Here is a 21,973-nt window from a genome sequence, read left to right as displayed (position 1 = left end):
TATTTATGTGCTTGTAGCGAAAAAATGTTGGCACCCATTCACTTGCATTGTATGGATCTACAGAGCTAAAATGTTCTTCTAAAAATTATAATTTGTGTTCTGCTGAAGAAAGAAAGCCATACACATCTGGGATGACAAGAAGGTGAGTAAATGATGAGACAATCTTCATTTTTGGGTGAACTATCCCTTTAAGACAGTAAAACATATGGAATGGACTGTCAGTCACAGACTCTTCTTCATTTGTCCCATATTAAATATGGCATGCACCTTGACTAAGGTACATAGAGTTTACCAAGGTGGAAAACTCTGAAAGTGCACACAGTAAATCTGCCTTTTAGACCTGTCTCTACCATACTAGATTTACAAATTAAAATTAAAAACATTCTATCCTTTTAAAGTGCTGAACTGAAGTTATTATATGGTTATTAGCTCACCTTTACAGAATTTACAGGTAATGTTTTTGAACAATGTATGTGAGCTATCACACAGAATGCCACTAAGCCTTAATTTTTGGGTATGGAATATTGTGCATTTGAGAGTAGTGCTCTGATATGGATTGTCTGGGTGGTATAAGTAAATGGGAAAAAGAGCTATCTTTAGACCCTCTATGTCTCCTGAGATCTCATTGTTACTACAGTGAAGGTGTAGTTTCCATAGCAGGTTTTTCTGTTCACACAGTCAGTAACAAGCAAACTATGTGTCTGTCACTCAAAACGTACAGTACATGCAGAGCCTAGACTGCCAGTGTTTATGTTGCTTAGTACTTTTTGTTGATGCCATTTAGGCTAGTTGCTTCAAAAGAGTTTTTTTTCCTCAATGTCCAAAATAATGTCTAAATGAAGAAATATAGACAACGCAAGCAGAAGTTAAAATTAATCTTGATTTTATCAAGTGTTGTAATCTCTGCAGGTTCAGATTACATTGTAATCTCATAATAGGTTTCTGTGTATATGAGCTTTCATATGTATTGTTTTACAATTTGCTTTAAAAAAAAGCATTATTCCTGCCCAAACTACCCATTAAATCAAGGAATGTTTAATTTTCTCTTCTATTGGTGCAGCCCAGGTCTCTCGCAAGCTGACTTTTCTGTATCTTGCGAATGATGTCATACAGAACAGCAAGAGGAAAGGACCAGAGTTCACACAAGACTTTGCCCCATTCATTGTTGATGCTTTCAAGCACGTCTCCAGGTGAGTTAGACCAACATACATACTGTTTTCTCCCATTCAAACTGTCTGTTGAATTTTGTTCGTTTGTAGCTTGTTGAACACCTTGTATGACGCATAGGGCCTCAACCTTGCTCTTTAATCCAGCCACAAGGAAATCCTGTGGTTGTATTTCCCTCATAAAGCCTTTAATGAAATGTTTGTGAATTAAAGTTTAGTTCACCCAAAAATTAAAATACTGTCGTGATTTACTCACTATCATATCGTTCCAAACCTCAGTCAACATTCACTTTCACTGTATGGAAAAAAGATGCATTAGAAGTGAATTGAGGCCTTGTTCCACGGAAGAAAGTCTTACAGGTTTTTAGAAAAAAGAGTGAGTAAACGATGACAGAATAAATTGTTGTGTTGTGATTCTTACTGTGCCTATGTTTTCATTTTTTCCTGTGCAGTGAAGGAGAGGAAAGCTGTAAGAAACATTTAAGTAGAGTTCTGTCCATCTGGAAGGAAAGAGCTGTGTATGAGAATGACGTGCTGAACAAACTCTCTGAGGTTCTGCGTAAGTACACCACCATAAGGTCATATTAGTCCTTCTGTCACTGATTTAAAAGCTAAATCCTATCAAAAGCTTTTATAAATATGAAATAGACCCTGTTTACACCTGGTATTAAGATTCGTTCGGGCGATCCTATCACATGTGGTCCACACTAAATACAGGTGTAAACGGGGTCTAAAAAGTTTTGTGATCGGATGGCAAAAAACGCATACGGAGTTAGTCAAAAACACGTGTGACCACATCGCATTTGAGGTGAAAACGCTAAACCGTCCCGGACAGCAGCGAAGTGCCACCCCTCACCTGTCAATCAGCCACTTCACCAAAACAACAATTTAAAGACCTTGTGAAATCAAAATTATATATTTGCAGCTTTTAGTCCATATCTATTAACTTTAAGGTCATTGTTATGCTTGTGTGCTTCTCAACGTTGACACAATTTGTTTTCAGAAGAGATAAGCGTAATCTGGAGTCTCTCTCTTCAGGGTAAAAAGATTTAGGAATATCCATGATGTCACACAGAGGTTGAGAAGGCTTGTCCTATCGAATATTTTCTAGAAAAAAACATACCCTCCCCCTACATCTGGTCAGCGCTCTTGGCTGTGTTCTCACCTGCGCTGATGAAACCTTCGCAGGGCACTTTGGAGGGAGCACAGTCCATTCTGGAGGGTCAGTCCAAACAGAATTACCAATAGAGATCACTTAAAAAGTGAGTTGTAAATGGCCCTCAGTGTGGAGGATAATTGTCTTTGAAGGGATTAGGGCATAGGAACGATCACTTTTGATTGGAACGCGCTCACGGTAGTTAAATGCAAAGAAAATGTTTGAAGTTTATTTTTAATGCAGCAGTTTTTCTGAGATTTCTTGGGATGTACACCGTATCTAATCAAGGCTGATATTATTAGTTGACGTTATCGACAACAAAAAATTTTCTACAAAAATTTGCGTTGTCGAATAGTCGTTTGAGCTCATTTAACGTAACACGAGATCATATGAAATACTCATGATGACGCTCGAGAGGAGCACTGCAGCTCACGCCTGACTGAGGAGAGGAGGAAGACACAGCTCACAGTCCAGATGCACTCGAAACTTTCTAAACAGCATAAGGTGATGTAGATCGCAAAGTATGAGGGAATTATACTACAAAATAAGTAAATACAGAAGTGTCTTCTTGATGTGAAATAAAGCTAAGCCGGATCTGGCATTCCGTTTGAGCAAAACTTGTCTGTCAGAGCATCAAAAAATGAAACAGCCCAGTGTTATATGTTTAATGCATCCTTTATTAAAGTTCAAATAATAATGAAGTGGGTTGTGTAAATAAGCGCAAACTCTGAAACTGGCATTTCTCTGTGTGGTCAGAGCCAAACATGAGTCATGTGAAAAACAGAGTGAGAGAGTTTCAAACTTCTACCGGCTGATAAACCCTCTTGCGCAGAGACACTCATCCCTCGTGCCTGCTTGTTGCAGCTAGATTATAACATGATGGCTTGCAATGTAGTAAATCATAATATATTTGTCACGGTGTGTATCTTATTGTGAAGAAAATCCACTGTACGCAGCTCTGTTAAGAAGAGAGTTTTTTTTGTGCGTGTGTGTGTTAAAGATGGATCAAGGTCAACAAAAAGGTGAGAGAGTGTAGTAATTTATTGATTTGTCTTTTTTGGTTTGTTTTCCTATATAAAGATCTAAAACTCCTTACGTACATTTACTTTAGGAGCAATACTGCAGAATAATTTTTGTTTTTTAGAGAATGTTGAATATAATATTTAATATATATTTAGTATTTTAAAATATCAAAAAATCCTTAAAATAAGATACATTTACCTGAGAAGCAACATATAAGATATTTAGACTTGTTTTCAAAGAATATGTATTGAATACAAGTATATTTCATCTTTACTGCACTGGCAGAATTATGAACAAGTGAAAAAATACCCTTATCTACAAAATACACTTATACTCAAGATACATTCTCTGAAAGCAGGTCTAAATATCTTATGTTTCTATCATATCATGATTTTTAGATCATTTTAAATGGAAAACAAGACAAAAACACTTGATAATTTTTACAGTGAATTTAATTCATTAAATGTAATAAAAATCTAAGTATTTTTTTCCCTTGTAATTCAGTGAATGTCATTTAGAGGTATTTTTAAAAGTCGATTTTGTCCTCTTTATTGTTGTATTCACATTTAATACAACCTTTTAAGTCGAGGCACAAGATGAATAGTCGGTTAAGAGCCAATTATTAATCATTGCAGTAATCGACAAATAGTCGAATAATCATTCTAATAATCATTAGATTAACGATTATTTTGAGAATCAACTAGTTGCAGCCCTATGACTAAGTGTTTTTTGTTTAGTGTATTGTGATTCAAAACATGATATATTGTGGGGTTTTACTCGCTTGTTTCTCATTAACATCCATTGACTTGCATAACGGCTCGAGCCTCATTGTAAGCAAAGACCGTGATGCGCTGTGTTTGTTTGTGGGCTGGTTATGTAGTAATGTGGTCAGTTAAGTCATCGTTCGGTTTTAAAGTCAGTGGAAAAGCAGTCGGACTCTGTATTGAGAATGCTCCTCAAGTTTCTGTACCAGTTTCACACTCTAGCAGCAGCATGGTAGACAGGCAATGTGTTTCTGTGGGCTACGATGTGAAGTAAAGCCTATTGGCTATTTTTTTAAAATACATGAGTTGTTCAAGTCCAGCCCCAACTCCATGTTACAGTAGGAAATATGTCAACAGGCCAAAGGAAACTGTGCTATTCAAGGCACTTCACTGGGACTTTAAACTTTGCCGTCTGATCTGAAAATGTGAAAATCGAATACATACACATGCAAGAGAACTTCACTAATCATCTTCAGTGTGTCTGATATCAATTTGCAGGGACACAGATGAGAAGCACACATCTGAACCTCAGGTTTATACATATACTCTACTAAAATAACGGAGAATTGTGCTCAATGTTGTGTTTGTGCTTAGATTTAATTTCAGTTGCATCGGAGTGAAATGGCATGCTGGTTTTATTTGCACATTCTTTGGCTTTTATTACTTTTTGCAGTTTATTATCACGCAGTAACACACTGACATAGTAATTGATGTATGTCGTCATGAAAGCAGAGACCCTCCCCTCGAAATCCAAATACAAGTGGTCACAGGAGATGCATTTAAGCGACCAGGTGTAAACAACGATGTTTCGGCTGACCACATGTGATCAGATCACCTGAGACACATCTTAATACCAAGTGTAAACGGGGTCGTAGTCATTGAGAAGGACTGCATTATATATTTGGATAACTTCTGGAATCTAATGTATGGAAGCATATGACTGGCTTTATTCAATTTGCAATGTGATATGCAAAATGGCAATACATTTCACTATTTGAATTTACATTTTCATACACGTGCAACATTTGATGCAAAATGAAAATTCTAATCCATAATTCTAATGTCATTTGCATTTGCCATTTCCTTCCCTAGTTGTAACATTTGAATTTAACATTCATTTGAATGCATTATGGCTTGCAAAATTAAAATATATTACCCAAACTGAATTGATATGTTTGGTATATTTGTGCAGCAGTTGTAGCAAAATTTAAATGTTAAATGTAATTTTCCTTAAATGCATTAACACTCACAATTAAGACAATCTCAATTTGCATTTTCATTAATGCCTCGGGGTGAATGTAGCAAAATTCATTTGAAAATGCATTCCAAGCTGATTGCATTAACATGATCATCATGCCCACATCCTGTTAATATGCATTTGAAAATGTATTCCGAAGCCTTTGCATTAACATTTTCATGTTCCCACTGCCAGTGTGGCTTTGAAAATGCATTCGAGCCAATTGCATTAACATGTTCAACTCTCCACCTGTCAGTCATTACATTAAGGTGGGGCCAGCATCTCGCCAACCAATAGCATTGGTTTGGAGTATGACAACACATCGCGGGGCCTGGTTTGTTCAGGAAGTCAAGGACAAGGAGCATGCGCATTTCATAAGCTCAGTGGCAAAGCGCAAACTTTAAAAGTAGACGTGATCAGCGGAATAAGTCTCACTGCAACTTCAGGTTTGTCATTTTCTCATTTTTAAACAAGAACATTGTCACATGTTAAAATGTTAAACGCTGAAAATTGCTCTTTTTATAAGTGGTATTATCTAGTGTATTTTGGTGTTCAAGCATCTGTCACTGTTAGAGAGTTGAACATGTTAATTCAAAGCCACACTGGCGGTGGAAAAATGAACATGTTAAAGCAAAGGCATCAGAATCCATTTTCAAATGCATATTAACAGGATGAGGACATGATGATCGTGTTAATGCAATTAGCTTGGAATGCATTTTCAAATCCAAATTAAATTTTGCTACATTCATCCCGAGGCATTAATGAAAATGCAATTTTAGATTGTCTTAACTGTGAATGTAAATGGATTTAAGGAAAATTACATTCAAAATGTTTATTTTGCTACAATTGTTGCACAAATATAACATCAATTCAGTTTGGGTAAAACATTTTAATTTTAATTTTGCAAGTCAATGCATTCAAATGAATTTAATTCAGATGTTAAAACTAGGGTAGGAAATGACAAATGAAAATTACATTATTGAATTAGAATTTACATTTTGCACCAAATGTTGCACATGTGTATGGAAAATGTAAATTCAAATAGAGAAATGCATTGCCATTTTGCATATTACATTGCAAACTGAATTAAGCCAGCAATATGCTTCCATACTTAAGTACTGTGTAAACTATTTATAAATACTTGCTGCTTTAGAAAGTCTGTCTTTAACTTAGAATCTCTCTTCATGACCCACAGAGGTAGAAAATAAGGCCAAGAAAAGACCTTATGAAGAAATTAAGGTCAACGATGATGACTTTGCCTCCCAAAGCTCCCCTGGAGAGCCTCCACAGGTAAGCTGAAAGAACAGAACCTTGTTTGAATGTCAATATACTATGCTTGCATCAAGTAATCAGACCCCTTAATTTTTTTCACATTTTGTTTTGTTGTAGCCTTATGCTAAAATGCTTTAAATTATTTTTTTCACATCAATCTACACTCCATACTCCATAATGATGAAGCAAAAACCAGATTTTTGATAACTTTGCAAATTTATTAAAAAGAAAAAACTGAAATATCACATTCTGTAGTATTCAGACCCTTTGCTATGACACTTGAAATTTAGCTCAGGTGCATCCCATTTCTCTGGATCATCTTTGAGATGATTCTGTACTTTGATTGGAGTCCACCTGTGGCATATTCAATTGATTGGACATGATTTGGAAAGGCACACACCTGTCTGTATAAGGTCTCACAGATGAAAATGCATATTAGAGCAAAAACCAAGCTATGAGGTCAAAGGAACTGCCTGCAGAGCTCAGAGACAGGATTGTGTTGAGGCACAGATCTGGGGAAGGCTACAACATTTTTTTGGCTGCATTGAAGGTTCCCAAGAGCACAGTGGCCTCCATAATTCTTAATTGGAAGAAGTTTGGAACAACCAGGACTCTTCCTAGAGCTGGCCGCCCGGCCAAACTGAGCAATCGGGGGAGAAGGGCCTTGGTAAGAGAGGTGACCATTAACCCGATGGTCAATCTGGTTGAGCTCCAGAGATCATGTGTTCAGATGGGAGAAACTTGCAGAAGGACAACCATCACGGCAAAACTCCACGGATCTGGGCTTTATGGCAGAGTGGCCAGACGGAAGCCTCTCCTCAGTACAAGACACATGAAAGCCTGCTTGGAATTTGCAAAAAAGCAACTAAAGGACTCTCAGACTGTGAGAAACAAGATTCTCTGGTCTGATGAAATGAAGATTGAACTGTTTGGCCTCAATTCCAAGCGTCACGTCTGGAGGAAACCAGACACCGCTCATCACCTGTGCAATACCAACCCAACGGTGAAGCATGGTGGTGGTAGCATCATGCTGTTGGGTGTTTTTCAGTGGCAGGGATTGGGGGACTGGTCAGGGTTGAAGGAAAGCTGAACACAGCAATATACAGAGATATCCTTAATGAAAACCTGGTCCAGAGCACTCAGGACCTCAGACTGGGCCGAAGGTTCACCTCCCAGCAGGACAATGACCCTAAGCACACAGCCAAGACAATGGAAGTGTGGCTTAGGGACAACTCTGTGAATGTTCTTGAGTGGCCCAGCCAGAGCCCGGACTTGAATCCAATCGACCATCTCTGGAGACACCTGAAAATGGCTGTCCACCAATGTTCCCATCCAACCTGACAGAGCTTGAGAGGATATGCAGAGAAGAATGGCAGAAAATCCCTAAATCCAGATGTGCAAAGCTTGTCACATCATACCCAAAAAGACTTGAGGCTGTAATCGCTGCCATTTTTACATTTACATTTATGCATTTGGCAGACGCTTTTATCCAAAGCGACTTAAAGTGCACTTATTACAGGGAGAATCCTCCTGGAGCAACCTGGAGTTAAGTGCCTTGCTCAAGGACACAATGGTGGTGGCTTTGGGGATTGAACCAGCATCCTTCCGATTACCAGTTATGTGCTTTAGTCCAATACGCCACCACCACTCCACTGCCAAAGGTCAATAAAACTCATTGTTTAACCACTCCACAGAGTTGTTTAGAACATCTACTTTGTACATGACACAAGTAATTTTTCCAACAATTGTTAACCGACAGATTGTTTCACTTTTAATTGACTATATCCCAATTCCAGTGGGTCAGAAGTTTACATACACTTAAGTTAACTGTGCCTTTAAGCAGCTTGGAAAATTCGAGAAAATGATGTCAAGCCTTTAGGCAATTAGCTTCTGATTGGAGGTGTACTGAATTGGAGGTTTACCTGTGGATGTATTTTAAGGCCTACCTTCAAACTCAGTGCCTCTTTGCTTGACATCATGGGAAAATCAAAAGAAATCAGCCAAGACCTCAGAATTTTTTTTTTTTTCCAAATGCCTGAAGGTACCACATTCATCTGTACAAATAATAGTACACAAGTATAAACACCATGGGACCACGCAGCCATCATACCGCTCAGGAAAGAGACGCATTCTGTCTCCTAGAGATGAACATAGTTTGGTGCGTAAAGTGTAAATCAATCCCAGAACAACAGCAAAGGACCTTGTGAAGATGCTGGAGGAAACAGGTAGACAAGTATCTATATCCACAGTAAAACAAGTCTTATATTGACATAACCTGAAAGGCTGCTCAGCAAGGAAGAAGCCACTGCTCCAAAACTGCCATTAAAAAGCCAGACTACAGTTTGCAAGTGCACATGGGGACAAAGATCTTACTTTTTGGAGAAATGTCCTCTGGTCTGATGAACCAAAAATTGAACGGTTTGGCCATAATGACCATCATTATGTTTGGAGGAAAAAGGGTGAGGCTTGCAAGCCGAAGAACACCATCCCAACTGTGAAGCATGGGGGTGACAGCATCATGTTGTGGGGGTGCTATGCTGCAGGAGGGACTGGTGCAATTAGATGGCATCATGAGGAACAAAATAGATGGCATCATGAGGAAGGAAAATGTGGCTATATTGAAGCAACATCTCAAGACATCAGCCAGGAAGTTGAAGCTTGGTCGCAAATGGGTCTTCCAAATGGACAATGTCCCCAAGCATACCTCCAAAGTTGTGGCAAAATGGCTTAAGGACAACAAAGTCAAGGTATTGGAGTGGCCATCACAAAGCCCTGACCTCAATCTGATAGAAAATTTGTGGGCAGAACTGAAAAAGCGTGAGTGAGCAAGGAGGCTTACAAACCTGACTCAGTTACACCAGTTCTGTCTGGAGGAATGGGCCAAAATTCCAGCAACTTATTGTGAGAAGCTTGTGGAAGGCTTCCCAAAACATTTGCCATTAAATTGTTTAACTTGGGTCAATGCTACCAAATACTAACAAAGTGTATGTAAACCTCTGACCCACTGGGAATATGATGAAAGAAATAAAAGCTGAAATAAATAATTCTCTCTTCTATTATTCAGACTTTTCACATTCTTAAAATAAAGTAGTTATCCTAACTTACCTAAGACAGGGAATGTTTTCTACGATTAAATGTCAGGAATTGTGAAAAATTTTGTTTAAATGTATTTGGCTAAGGTGTATGTAAACTTCTGACTTCAACTGTAAGTACTGAGATAAAGGTCTGAATACATATGTCAATGTGATATTTCAAAAAGTTTTTTGCTTTGTCGTTATGGGGTATGGAGTGTATATTGATGAAAAAAATGGAGTCTTAATACTTTATGAATGTAAATATATAAGCTAATCTCAGTTCAGTCTAATTCTTTCATATCAATACTTGTTCTATTTGTCTCAGACTTCAGAACTGATCAGGGCTCTACAGGAGCTTGAGAATGCTGCCTCGAGTGATGCTGTTCTTCGTCAGCGGATCTCTGCTTTACCCCCAGAAGCGCAGGACACTTCTCTACTACATAAAGTTACAGGTGATAGCAACCATAAAAATCATAGTTGTGTTAACATTTCTGATAAAACATTTAGATTATGCCTTGCATATAAGAGACTACAGGCCTGCCTTCCACTGATGTTTGACAGCAGGATTTACTTCATTACACCATCAAATTGATCCTCACGTATCATGACTGTTCATTTTGTGTGTCAGATAAAGAGTCGGGGGAGCGTCTCTCTCGGCTGGTGGAAGAGGCATGCATGCTTCTGGCTGACTACAGCGGACGGCTGGCGGCAGAGATCGACGACCGACGGCAGCTTACGCGCACGCTTGCTTCCTTTTTGCAAAGCCAGAAAGATGGTCTGGCCCAGAACGAACAGAAACTAGAAGTGGGTAAACTTACTAACTTCACACATTCTCTCCTTTATTTTGTTTCTGCACTATTATTCCTCGGTAATCTCTGTCTAATCAGTTTTCCTTTCGCCACTACTTTTTTTTTTTTTTACTTTTGTGTACATTCAAAACACTGATCATTTACAATTTGTTTAACCATTGTGCTATTGAATTGAAATAGCCCTTTGGTCATATCAGCATGTTAATCCTATATATTTGGGTTTGCTCTTGCCATAGAGGGCAGTGCAATTCCAAAATCTAGTGTAAGCAAAGAATTTCAGCACTAAATGTCTTTTATCTTTCAATCTTTGAGCATGAGAGAACTACTATGCAGGTAAGTATAAACAAACTTCATATATAAGTTTTATGCACATAAATGTATAACTGCTTAATTGTCCAGCCTTTGCCACCAGGTACAGGAGTTCCCGTGTTTTACTTGATTTCCTCTTTACAGATCAAATAAAAATAAAAGACAACAATCTCTTGAGTGTGCAATGTGTTTTACTTGCTTTCTACTTGCATTCATATATACACTCCATATTTAGTTCAGTAGTTAAGCAAATTAGGAAAACAATTTGGTAACACTGTACAATAAGGATCTAATCAAACTAACAATGAACAATATCATTACAGCATTTGTTATTCTTGGTTAATGTTAATTTCCTACATATTCATCTTTACATTAAAAGATCTATGCTAACATTAGTTAACACATCTTGAACTAACAATGGTCAATGACATAATTATAATTTAACATTAGCCAAGATTAATACATGCTGTAAACTAATTTATCCGTTGTTTGTTAATGATACCTAGACCGAATTAATGGCAACACTTTAGTGTCTGTTAACACATATATTACATATTAATAAAACAAATTAGTATAATAATGACTATAACGATGTGTATTTACATGCAGCTCACAAAACACACAGTATGTACATGTAGGTAATATGACTTTGTACTTATGTAAATACAGTTGAAGTCAGAAGTTTACATACACTTAGGTTGAAGTCATTAAAACTCATTTAACCACTCCACAGATTTAATATTAGCAAACTATAGTTTTTGCAAGTCGTTTAGGACATCTACTTTGTGCATGACACGAGTAATTTTTCCAACAATTGTTTACAGACAGATTGTTTCACTTTTAATTGACTATATCACAATTCCAGTAGGTCAGAAGTTTACAGACACTAAGTTAACTGTGCCTTTAAGCAGCTTGGAATATTCCAGAAGTATCTATGTCAATCCTTTAGGCAATTAGCTTTTGATAGGCTAATTGGAAGTGTACCTGTGGATGTATTTTAATGCTGCCTTCATGTGCTATTGGAATTATCGTAAATAAGAGTTTCCCACTCAGAAGTTGCACATAAATGACCCCTCAAGTCATAATTACAACTGGGAAACTCGTATAATTTTGATACCCGAGTTTCGGACATGGCAGGAGTTCTAAACTTTCAACATGGCGGAGGAGAGTACAGTTTCTGTAGTGAATGACAGGTTTTATTCATTTTTCTAAATGCAACTAATTGTTAGCGCTTGCTGTTTTGGTCATATTCATTTATGTATATCGGCAACCATTTGATGCATGTTGTACGTTTTTACACCGTGAAAATAGCTTGTATTTGACTAAAATTCCATTATCTTCAGCAAGCTAACTTAAGTAATATGTATTATGGTGTCAAAATAAAAGCTCCTCAGAAATATTTATGAATGAATCTGGCGTTGTCAATGATTCCTGTTCTTTCAGACAACAAAGCACGTGAACACGACGTACTTGTAATTACCACTTCAGAAGTGGGAAGTAGGATAATTCCGATAGCACATGAAGGCAGCATAAGGCCTACCTTTAAACTCAGTGCCTCTTTGCTTGACATAATGGGAAAATCAAAAGATATCAGCCAAGTCCTCAGAAAAAAACATTGTGGACCTCCACAAGTCTGGTTTATCCTTGGGAGCAATTTCCAAATGCCTGAAGGTACCACGTTCATCTGTACAAACAATAGTACACAAGTATAAACACCATGGGACCACGCAGCAATCATACTGCTCAGGAAGGAGATACATTCTGTCTCATAGCGATGAACGTAGTTTGGTGCAAAAAGTGCATATCAATCCCAGAACAACAGCAAAGAACCTTGTGAAGATGCTGGAGGAAACAGGAGGACAAGTATCTACATCCACAGTAAAACGAGTCCTATATCGACATAACCTGAAAGGCTGCTCAACAAGGAGGAAACCACTGCTCCAAAACTGCCATAAAAAATCCAGACTACAGTTTGCAAGTGCACATGGGGTCAAAGGTCTTACTTTTTGGAGAAATGTCTTCTTGTCTGATGAAACAAAAATTGAACTGTTTGGCCATAATGACCATTGTTATGTTTGGAGGAAAAAGGGTGAGGCTTGCAAGCCGAAGAACACCATCCCAACCATGAAGCATGGGGGTGGCAGCATCATGTTGTGGGGGTGCTTTGCTGCAGGAGGGACTGGTGCAGTTCACAAAATAGATGGCATCATGAGGAAGGAAAATTTTGAGGATATATTGAAGCAACATCTCAAGACATCAGCCAGGAAGTTGAAGCTTGGTCGCAAATGGATCTTCCAAATGGACAATGACCCCAAGCATACCTCCAAAGTTGTGGCAAAATGGCTTAAGGACAACAAAGTCAAGGGATTGGAATGGCCATCACAAAGCCCTGACCTCAATCCAATAGAACATTTGTGGACAGAACTGAAAAGTGTGTGCGAGCAACAAGGCCTACAAACCTGACTCAGTTACACCAATTCTGTCTGGAGGAATGGGCCAAAATTCCAGCAACTTATTGTGAGAAGCTTGTGGAAGGCTACCCAAAACATTTGACCCAAGTTAAACAATTGAAAGGCAATAATACCAAATACTAACAAGTGTATATAAACTTCTGACCCATTGGGAATGTGATGAAAGTAATAAAAGCTGAAATAAATAATTCTCTCTACTGTTATTCTGACATTTCACATTCTTAAAATAAAGTAGTGATCCTAACTGACCTAAGACAGGGAATGTTTTCTATGATTAAATGTCAGGAATTGTGAAAAACTAAGTTTAAATGTAAATGGCTAAGGTGTATTTTAACTTCTGACTTCAACTGTACACAGTAACACAGACAAAAATAAAGTGTGACCAAATTAAGTAATGATGGATTTAACTTTGTTGTAAACAGTTATTTTACTGTACTTATGAAGTATACATTTATACACCCTACACATCTAGCACTAGAAGTGTAACAGTAAACATATAAAAAGTAATGCTGTTAAAAACAAACTTTATGCATTCACTAATACATTATTAGTTTTCATTTGAACCCCTTAAAATCTAGCTGCAGAGTCTTATGGGTTAAACATGCAGTGATGCATCCTGTTCATGAATTGAGTCATTAATTTATGTCCCCATTATTTTACCTCCAAACTTTGACATTTGTTGTAGCACAGGAACTAATGGTAGTTACATAGGAACTTTTCAGATTAATTATTAGAGATATTCATTGACAGACATTTATAATAGATTAAATATTTTGTTCTTATTTATTGATGGTTTAAATTTATTGACAGGCGATGTCAGAATCAGATTTATTGCCAAGTATGCTTACACATACAAGGAATTTTCTTGGTGACCGGAGTGCACAACAATACAATACAGCAACAAGACAGAGATAATAATTAAAAATAAATAAAAATGTAATAGAAAACGAAGTATATATAGAATACACAATAAGACAAATATATATATATATTTGTCTTACTGTGTATAAGACAACCAATAATCCTCTCAGCAGTCCAAACTCTCCTTTGTAATCATCTGATATCCTTTGTAATCATTTTGAAGCTGCACCAAACCAGACAGTTACTGAAGTGCAGAGGACAGACTCAGTGACTGCTGAGTAGAACTGTATCAGCAGCGCCTGTGGCAGGTTGAACTTCCTCAACTGGCGAAGGAAGTACAACCTCTGTTGGGCCTTTTTCACAATGGAATCAATGTGGGTCTCCCACTTCAGGTCCTGTGAGATGGTAGTGCCCAGGAATCTGAATGACTCCACTGCTGTTTAGAATGGTGAGGGGGGTCAATGTTGGGGTGTTCCTCCTAAAGTCCACAATCATCTCCACCGTTTTGAGCATGTCCAGCTCAAGATTGTTTTGACTGCACCAGACGGCCAGCTGTTCAACTTCCCTTCTGTATGCAGAGTCATTGTCATCCTGGATGAGGCCGATGACAGTGGTGTCATCTGCAAACTTCAGGAGCTTGACAGAGGGGACCTTGGCGGTGCAGTCATTTGTATACAGGGTAGTGGGGAGAGTCGTCTGCCAGTTGTTGGTTCCCTACAGTGTTGGGGGCAGGAGTCCCGTAGTTAGTAAGTTGTTTCAGGCCACTCCTCACTGATACTGGGTCGTTAGCTGAAAACTTGTTTTTCAGCTTATTAGAATAGTTTATTTTAGCCACTCTGATTTCCTTATTCAGTGTGTTCATGGCCTGATTGTACAAGACTTTATCCCAACCTCTGTAAGCATCCTCTTTGGCCTGATGAAGCTGCCTGAGTTCTGTTGTAAACCACGATTACAACAGAATCAAAATTAATAATTATTATTATTAATTATTAATTATTATTAATTATTATTAATTATTAATTATTAATTATTAAATTATTAAAATTATTAAATTATTATGATTTGTCATTGATGTATGTTAAATAAGTCCTAGTAGGAATGAACATACCCTCACAGAAACTGATATATGATGTTACAGTATCTGTGAGCTCGTCCAGATTGGTGTCTGCAGCCTCAAAAACATTCCAATCAGTGCAGTCAAAGCAGGATTGTAGTTCCAGCTCTGCTTCATTGGTCCATCTCTTTACAGTCTTTACTACAGGTTTAGCAGATTTTAGTTTCTGCCTGTAGGTTGGAAGAAGATGAACCAGCCAGTGACTAGAGAGTCCCAAAGCTGCTCTAGGGACAGAGTGATATGCATCCTTTATTGTTGTGTAGCAATGATCCAGTATATTTCTGTCTCTGGTTGGGCATGTAATTAGCTATTTGTATTTGGGCAGTTCACGTGTGAGGTTTTCTTTGTTAAAATCCCCAAGAATAATAATAACTGAGTCCGGGTATTGTTGTTCCGTGTCTGTGATTTGATCAGCCAGCTGTTGCAGCACTGCGTTCACGCACGCACGTGGCGGGATATACAGGTGCTGGTCATATAAATAGAATATCATCAAAAAATTGATTTATTTCACTAATTCCATTCAAAAAGTGAAACTTGTATATTATATTCATTCATTACACACAGACTGATATATTTCAAATGTTTATTTCTTTTAATTTTGATGATTATAACTGACGACTAAGGAAAATCCCAAATTCAGTATCTCAGAAAATTAGAATATTACTTAAGACCAATACAAAGAAAGGATTTTTAGAAATCTTGGCCAACTGAAAAGTATGAACATGAAAAGTATGAGCATGCACAGCACTCAATACTTAGTTGGGGCTCCTTTTGCCTGAATTACTGCAGCAATGCGGCGTGGCATGGAGTCGATCAGTCTGTGGCACTGCTCAGGTGTTATGAGAGCCCAGGTTGCTCTGATAGTGGCCTTCAGCTCTTCTGCATTGTTGGGTCTGGCATATCGCATCTTCCTCTTCACAATACCCCATAGATTTTCTATGGGGTTAAGGTCAGGCGAGTTTGCTGGCCAATTAAGAACAGGGATACCATGGTCCTTAAACCAGATACTGGTTGCTTTGGCACTGTGTGCAGGTGCCAAGTCCTGTTGGAAAATGAAATCTGCATCTCCATAAAGTTGGTCAGCAGCAGGAAGCATGAAGTGCTCTAAAACTTCCTGGTATACGGCTGCGTTGACCTTGGACCTCAGAAAACACAGTGGACCAACACCAGCAGATGACATGGCACCCCAAACCATCACTGACTGTGGAAACTTTACACTGGACCTCAAGCAACGTGGATTGTGTGCCTCTCCTCTCTTCCTCCAGACTCTGGGACCCTAATTTCCAAAGGAAATGCAAAATTTACTTTCATCAGAGAAAGTAACTTTGGACCACTCAGCAGCAGTCCAGTCCTTTTTGTCTTTAGCCCAGGCGAGACGCTTCAGACGCTGTCTGTTGTTCAAGAGTGACTTGACACAAGGAATGCGACAGCTGAAACCCATGTCTTGCATATGTCTGTGCGTAGTGGTTCTCCCCCACATTTTTGAATGGGTTTTGTTTCACAATCCTCTCCAGGGTGCGGTTATCCCTATTGCTTGTACACTTTTTTCTACCACATCTTTTCCTTCCCTTCGCCTCTCTATTAATGTGCTTGGACACAGAGCTCTGTGAACAGCCAGCCTCTTTTGCAATGACCTTTTGTGTCTTTCCCTCCTTGTGCAACGTGTCAATGGTCGTCTTTTGGACAACTGTCAAGTCAGCAGTCTTCCCCATGATTGTGTAGCGTACAGAACTAGACTGAGAGACCATTTAAAGGCCTTTGCAGGTGTTTTGAGTTAATTAGCTGATTAGAGTGTGGCACCAGGTGTCTTCAATATTGAACCTTTTCACAATATTCTAATTTTCTGAGATACTGAATTTGGGATTTTCCTTAGTTGTCAGTTATAATCATCAAAATTAAAAGAAATAAACATTTGAAATATATCAGTCTGTGTGTAATGAATGAATATAATATACAAGTTTCACTTTTTGAATGGAATTAGTGAAATAAATCAACTTTTTGATGATATTCTAATTATATGACCAGCACCTGTAAACACTCACCAGAATAAACGAAGAAAGCTCCCGCGGCGAGTAGAAAGGATTACAGTTAATAAAGAGCGCTTCCAAATTAGGACAGCACATCTTCTTTAACGTTGTTACATCTGTTATGTCCCGAGGGATGTATATTATATCATCGTGATGGTGATATTTATATGTTGTTTGATGTGTGTGTTTTATCTCCCTGTGCTTTTCTTGTTGTCACTTTTGCTGTTCATAAAGCAGGATAATGAGACCCACCTGCTGATCGTTACCCATGTTTGGCTCAGCCTAGGAATGGAGAGTACAAGAGGCCCACAACTCTCTTCACCTGGGAGAGAGATGCACAGAGAATATTTTCTCCTGCAAGAGTTATTCTATCTCTTGGTCCCAGCTTTACATTTGTTATGCTAAAGTGAGTAGTGTAACAGTCTTGTCATTTGCAGTGGTGTACTGCTTATACTCGTGCTGAAACACTTAGCAGTTGAATGTGTTATTTCTACCCTAGTTTATATTACACCAGCTTTATTTTGTGTAACCTATTTTAAGTTGTTTATGTTGTGGGATTCTATAATAGGGAGTTGGATGCCATTTACTTTGAAAGATTCAGTTTTCTCCTGTTTATTTATAGAGAGGGAGTTGGGGAAGTGATTGTGTTTTTCTTTTATTTTCGATAGGTAAGGGTGTTTTTTTTTTTTAATCCCTCTAGGAAGAATGTCTTTTGTTTGTTATTTTGGCCAGTTCCACTCCTGAAGTCTATGTCTGTTTATCCCACTGTTTTCTTTAATAAATTGTTATTTTTGCCATATCACGTGTTTATGTAATTTGTGGTTGCTCTGGGACCTGGAGACAGGATCACTCTTGCACTCTCTCCAAAAACATTTGTTACCAACCTTCTCATACCCCTAGACCAAAGTAAGGTGTGCCGTAACACATCTTCCATTGATGTAAAAGCATGTTCAACCGTCTCGTGTTTTCCCTGTTAAATCCACGATGCAATCCGCTCTGAACTGCTGAAAGCCCGGCAAATGTAACGCTCGGTCCGGAATGGCTTCACTCAGCCAGGTTTCTGTGAAGCACAAAGCAGCAGAGATTGAAAAGTCCTTGTTTGTGTGGGTGAGGAGATGTAGTTCGTCCGTTTTGTTAGGAAGAGAGCAGAGATTCGCTGGATGAATTTGGCAGGGCTGTTCGAAAGCCACGCTGACAGAGCCTGACCAACGTGCCGGCTTGTCTCCCTCGCCTGCGCCTCTGAATAAAATGTCCAGAAAAGCATCCAAATAGTCAAAAACCGGGAAAAGCCCCTGATGAAACTGATTGGACAAACTAACAAAAGAATTGGAGTGCTCCACACCATGTTGCCATGTTGCTTATGTCTGTATCTAAAAGGTGATTGGCTCTTTTACCTGCAAGGTGGGACTTCCCCTCTACATCCATTGGCTGTTGGGTGCTAGAGCTTCTTGGTTGGGTGTTCCAATTTCCCCCATTCATTTAAATATAAGTGTACGGAAGCCCTGAACCTCAAGGTGGGGAAAAAAAATAATGGTGAAAAAAAAAATAGTGACTCAGTTCCTTCCTGAGCATAAGTCTTAAATATATTTCTCTCTTCCTAAAATGGTTTTTTTTTCCTCTCTTCAAAAAAAAATTTTTTTCTCGGAATGTTTTTTCTCTCTTCAAAAATGTTTTTTTCTCTCTTCAAAAAAATGCATGCTTTACCAACCTTGGCCACCAGGTGTCACTATCAGTAAACGTAATTTTATGCTTTTAATGCTTTCTCTGTTGCTATATAGCTGAATAATACATTTATTATTTATTTAAGGGTTTGCAAAAAGACAAAATCAGGTTACATATGTTTGATATGTTGTCGTGTAACAACTGGAGTTATTTTTTTGTTAGAAATTGTTGGTCTTTCTAAACCATCTATGCCGTTTGCTCAGTGTTACATGGTGGAAGCGAAGGAATGTATTGAGGAAAATGGGAAACATGGGGAAATTATTATTATGTCTGTCCTTTTGAAGTGTTAGGGGTACATCCAGTAATGTTAAGGCCACGGGTGTCATGACCAATTATATGTCTATGGTCATGACATTGTGTACAAAAGAAGTCCGATTTCATTGGCTAGGCACCAACCTATAAAACGACTCCTTTGCGCCCTCCCCCTGCCCCACCTTTCTCTCTCGCCAACACTGAGTTTGCAAGTGCACAAGTTAGTTATGAATCAGATATATCGCGAAAATAGTTGCAAAAGTTAAGGCGCGAAGATTTGTAATTGCTGTGACAGAAGTGCCTAAGGTTGTACTGTGAATGTGAATTTAAGAATAAGTGCAATTACTTATAACAATATTAACATTACCAGATGTACCCCTAACACTTCAAAAGGACAGACATAATAATAATTTCCCCATGTTTCCCGTTTTCCTCAATACATTCCTTTGCTTCCACCATGTAACACTGAGCAAACGGCATAGATGGTTTCGAAAGACCAACAATTTCAAACAAAAAAATAACTCCAGTTGTTACACGACAACAAATGCCATATCATACATATGAAACCTGATTTTGTCTTAAGGTTTGCAAACCCTTAAATAAATAATAAATGTATTATTCATCTATATAGCAACAGAGAAAGCATTAAAAGCACAAGATTACATGTTTACTGATAGTGGCACCTGGTGGCCAAGGTTGGTACCGCATGCATTTTTTTGAAGAGAGAAAAAAAAAATTTGAAGAAAGAAAAAAAAAAAATCTAGGAAGAGAGAAAAAAATGTAAGACTTAGGCTCAGGAAGGAACTGAGACACTATTTATTTTATTTTTCACCATTATTTTTTTTTTTTTTTCCACCTTGCAGTTCCGGGCTTCCGTAGAAGTGAATCGTCTCTGCTAAATAGTCTCTGGCCTCACACTCTATAGAACTACAATGCCCATCATGCACTACGTCTCCTCCCCAAAGTTTGCACACTTTTACTCCTGATTTCTAGCAACACAGGAAAACAACTCGTTACGTTATTTAAAAAGTGACTCCGATATTATGGTCCAAAATAAAAACAATATTGCATTACTTTACACGTTACTTGAAAAAGTAATCTGATAACGTAACACGTTACTTTTAACGCATTACCCCCAACACTGGCTATAAATAACTCAGAACATTGGCACGTTTGCTCACTAATACCTGTAACTTGTGTATGAATAAGATTGATTATGGAATGGGTTAGTGTGAGAAATGAGACGAAATGCTTAACAAAGCTGTTATGAAATAACAAGCTTGGCACTTTTCAACGTAGTGGATCTTGCACTTTTAAATCTTAGTTAACTGGATATAGTAAACTCCAGAAAGAGTTTGTTTTTCTTTTTGCTGCTCTTAAAGAGCCTCTTCTCTATAAAATAAAAATAATATTTCAAATAAAAAATAAAAATTATTTTAAACATTAGGAATATTTTGTACTTGTAACATGGAAAACCATACATTTTTGTTTTGCTAATATACTTCTGGGAATGTTTGCACATGCACAACAAGTAAATTCTCGGACTCTAAATGGGGTTGTTTGCATGTTTGTTTCAGGAATACAAGCGTAAACTGGCACGGGTGTCTCTGGTACGGAAAGAGCTGCGGTCTCGTCTCAGCAACCTCCCGGACCTCTCCCGGCTTCCAAATGTCACTGGTGGCCACGTCCGCCTGCCTTCTTCTGGCGAACTTTACAGCCCCTCCGATTGAACTGAACTCTTATCTCTCAGATCTCTCACCCGATAATCAGTCTCCTTGTCTCTTGCTGACTTTTCTTCTCTCTTGCTTTACTCTTGAGTGTCCCATGATCTGGAATCTGACATCACTTGTCCACTAAACTATTAGTGGATGTGTCTAATATGCAGTCCTTGGCTGCTTGCGTGTTTAAATGAGAAGTATCATCCTTGTGTTATCTTGTCCCTGTGGTATTACTTCAATTCTGACAAGATGAGTCAGTTGTAGAACTCCTGAACCATTTTGAGTGACAGCAATTGGGCTTATCTTTCTAAATTTTTTTGCTCTTGAAACGTATGTAGAATTACACAAGACACAATATTTGAAAATGTTCAAGTACTTCTCGTACTCACCAGTTGTCCACCTGCAGTTGTTTTATTGTAGTCTGAATTACACAAATGTAAATTACAGTATATGACAGTTTGGTTAGATCTCTTTTCTCCAGCTCAAACTCCTCTTCAATAACTACATTGTATCACAGATACCCAAGTTTGTGATTGTTATTTTTGTATTTTTGCAGTGAACATTACTTTCAGTATCTGATAATCAGCTGCAGTATTTTAGTATGGCAATCATACCAACAAGTCCTCTTTTTTCCAATCTGAAAGTTACATGAGTATATATTTAATCTTGAGTGCTTTGCAGGTAGCAATAGTACAAAATATGCACATTTTAATCTCTTTGGATTTCATTGGAATTATGAGATCATAACCAAGATTGTGTAAATTCTGAAAAATATCAGATGCCTCAAAAGATTAATGGTCCCCAACCTGTTTCCCGTGCTGTATTTTCAATATTTGAAAATAAGCCCTCAAGCAGCAATTGATCTTAATCGATCAAATAAGTACTTTGAACTTTAATGCTATCCCCTTTCATCTGCAGACACATGCTTTTGTTAAAATTATTAAATTGTTCCCTGTTACTATGGGTTTGATTGGTTGAAGCATTAGTGTTTGTGTGCA

At 38.1% G+C, this 21,973-nt stretch overlaps 1 protein-coding gene across 2 annotated transcripts in view; it reads left to right on the top strand.

Annotated features, from left to right (window-relative positions):
- The window catches only part of LOC127420636 (regulation of nuclear pre-mRNA domain-containing protein 1A-like), a 47,641-nt gene that overhangs the window by 8,928 nt on the left and 16,740 nt on the right, over positions 1-21,973 (top strand). Inside the window, exons 2-7 of one of the 2 annotated variants that reach the window (XM_051663046.1) lie at positions 1,061-1,190; positions 1,619-1,725; positions 6,542-6,636; positions 10,018-10,144; positions 10,321-10,496; positions 20,835-20,985. In XM_051663046.1, the coding sequence (XP_051519006.1) occupies positions 1,061-1,190; positions 1,619-1,725; positions 6,542-6,636; positions 10,018-10,144; positions 10,321-10,496; positions 20,835-20,985 (786 nt within the window). Of the gene's footprint in view, positions 1-1,060; positions 1,191-1,618; positions 1,726-6,541; positions 6,637-10,017; positions 10,145-10,320; positions 10,497-17,517; positions 18,041-20,834; positions 20,986-21,973 lie in introns of those variants that run through there. The other variant, XM_051663045.1, reaches the window with a different exon arrangement.

Source organism: Myxocyprinus asiaticus, chromosome 30 (genome assembly GCF_019703515.2).
Source record: "Myxocyprinus asiaticus isolate MX2 ecotype Aquarium Trade chromosome 30, UBuf_Myxa_2, whole genome shotgun sequence".
NCBI lineage: Eukaryota > Metazoa > Chordata > Actinopteri > Cypriniformes > Catostomidae > Myxocyprinus > Myxocyprinus asiaticus.
Note: the sequence above shows the minus strand (reverse complement) of the source record. Positions and strands in the feature narration are given on the sequence as shown.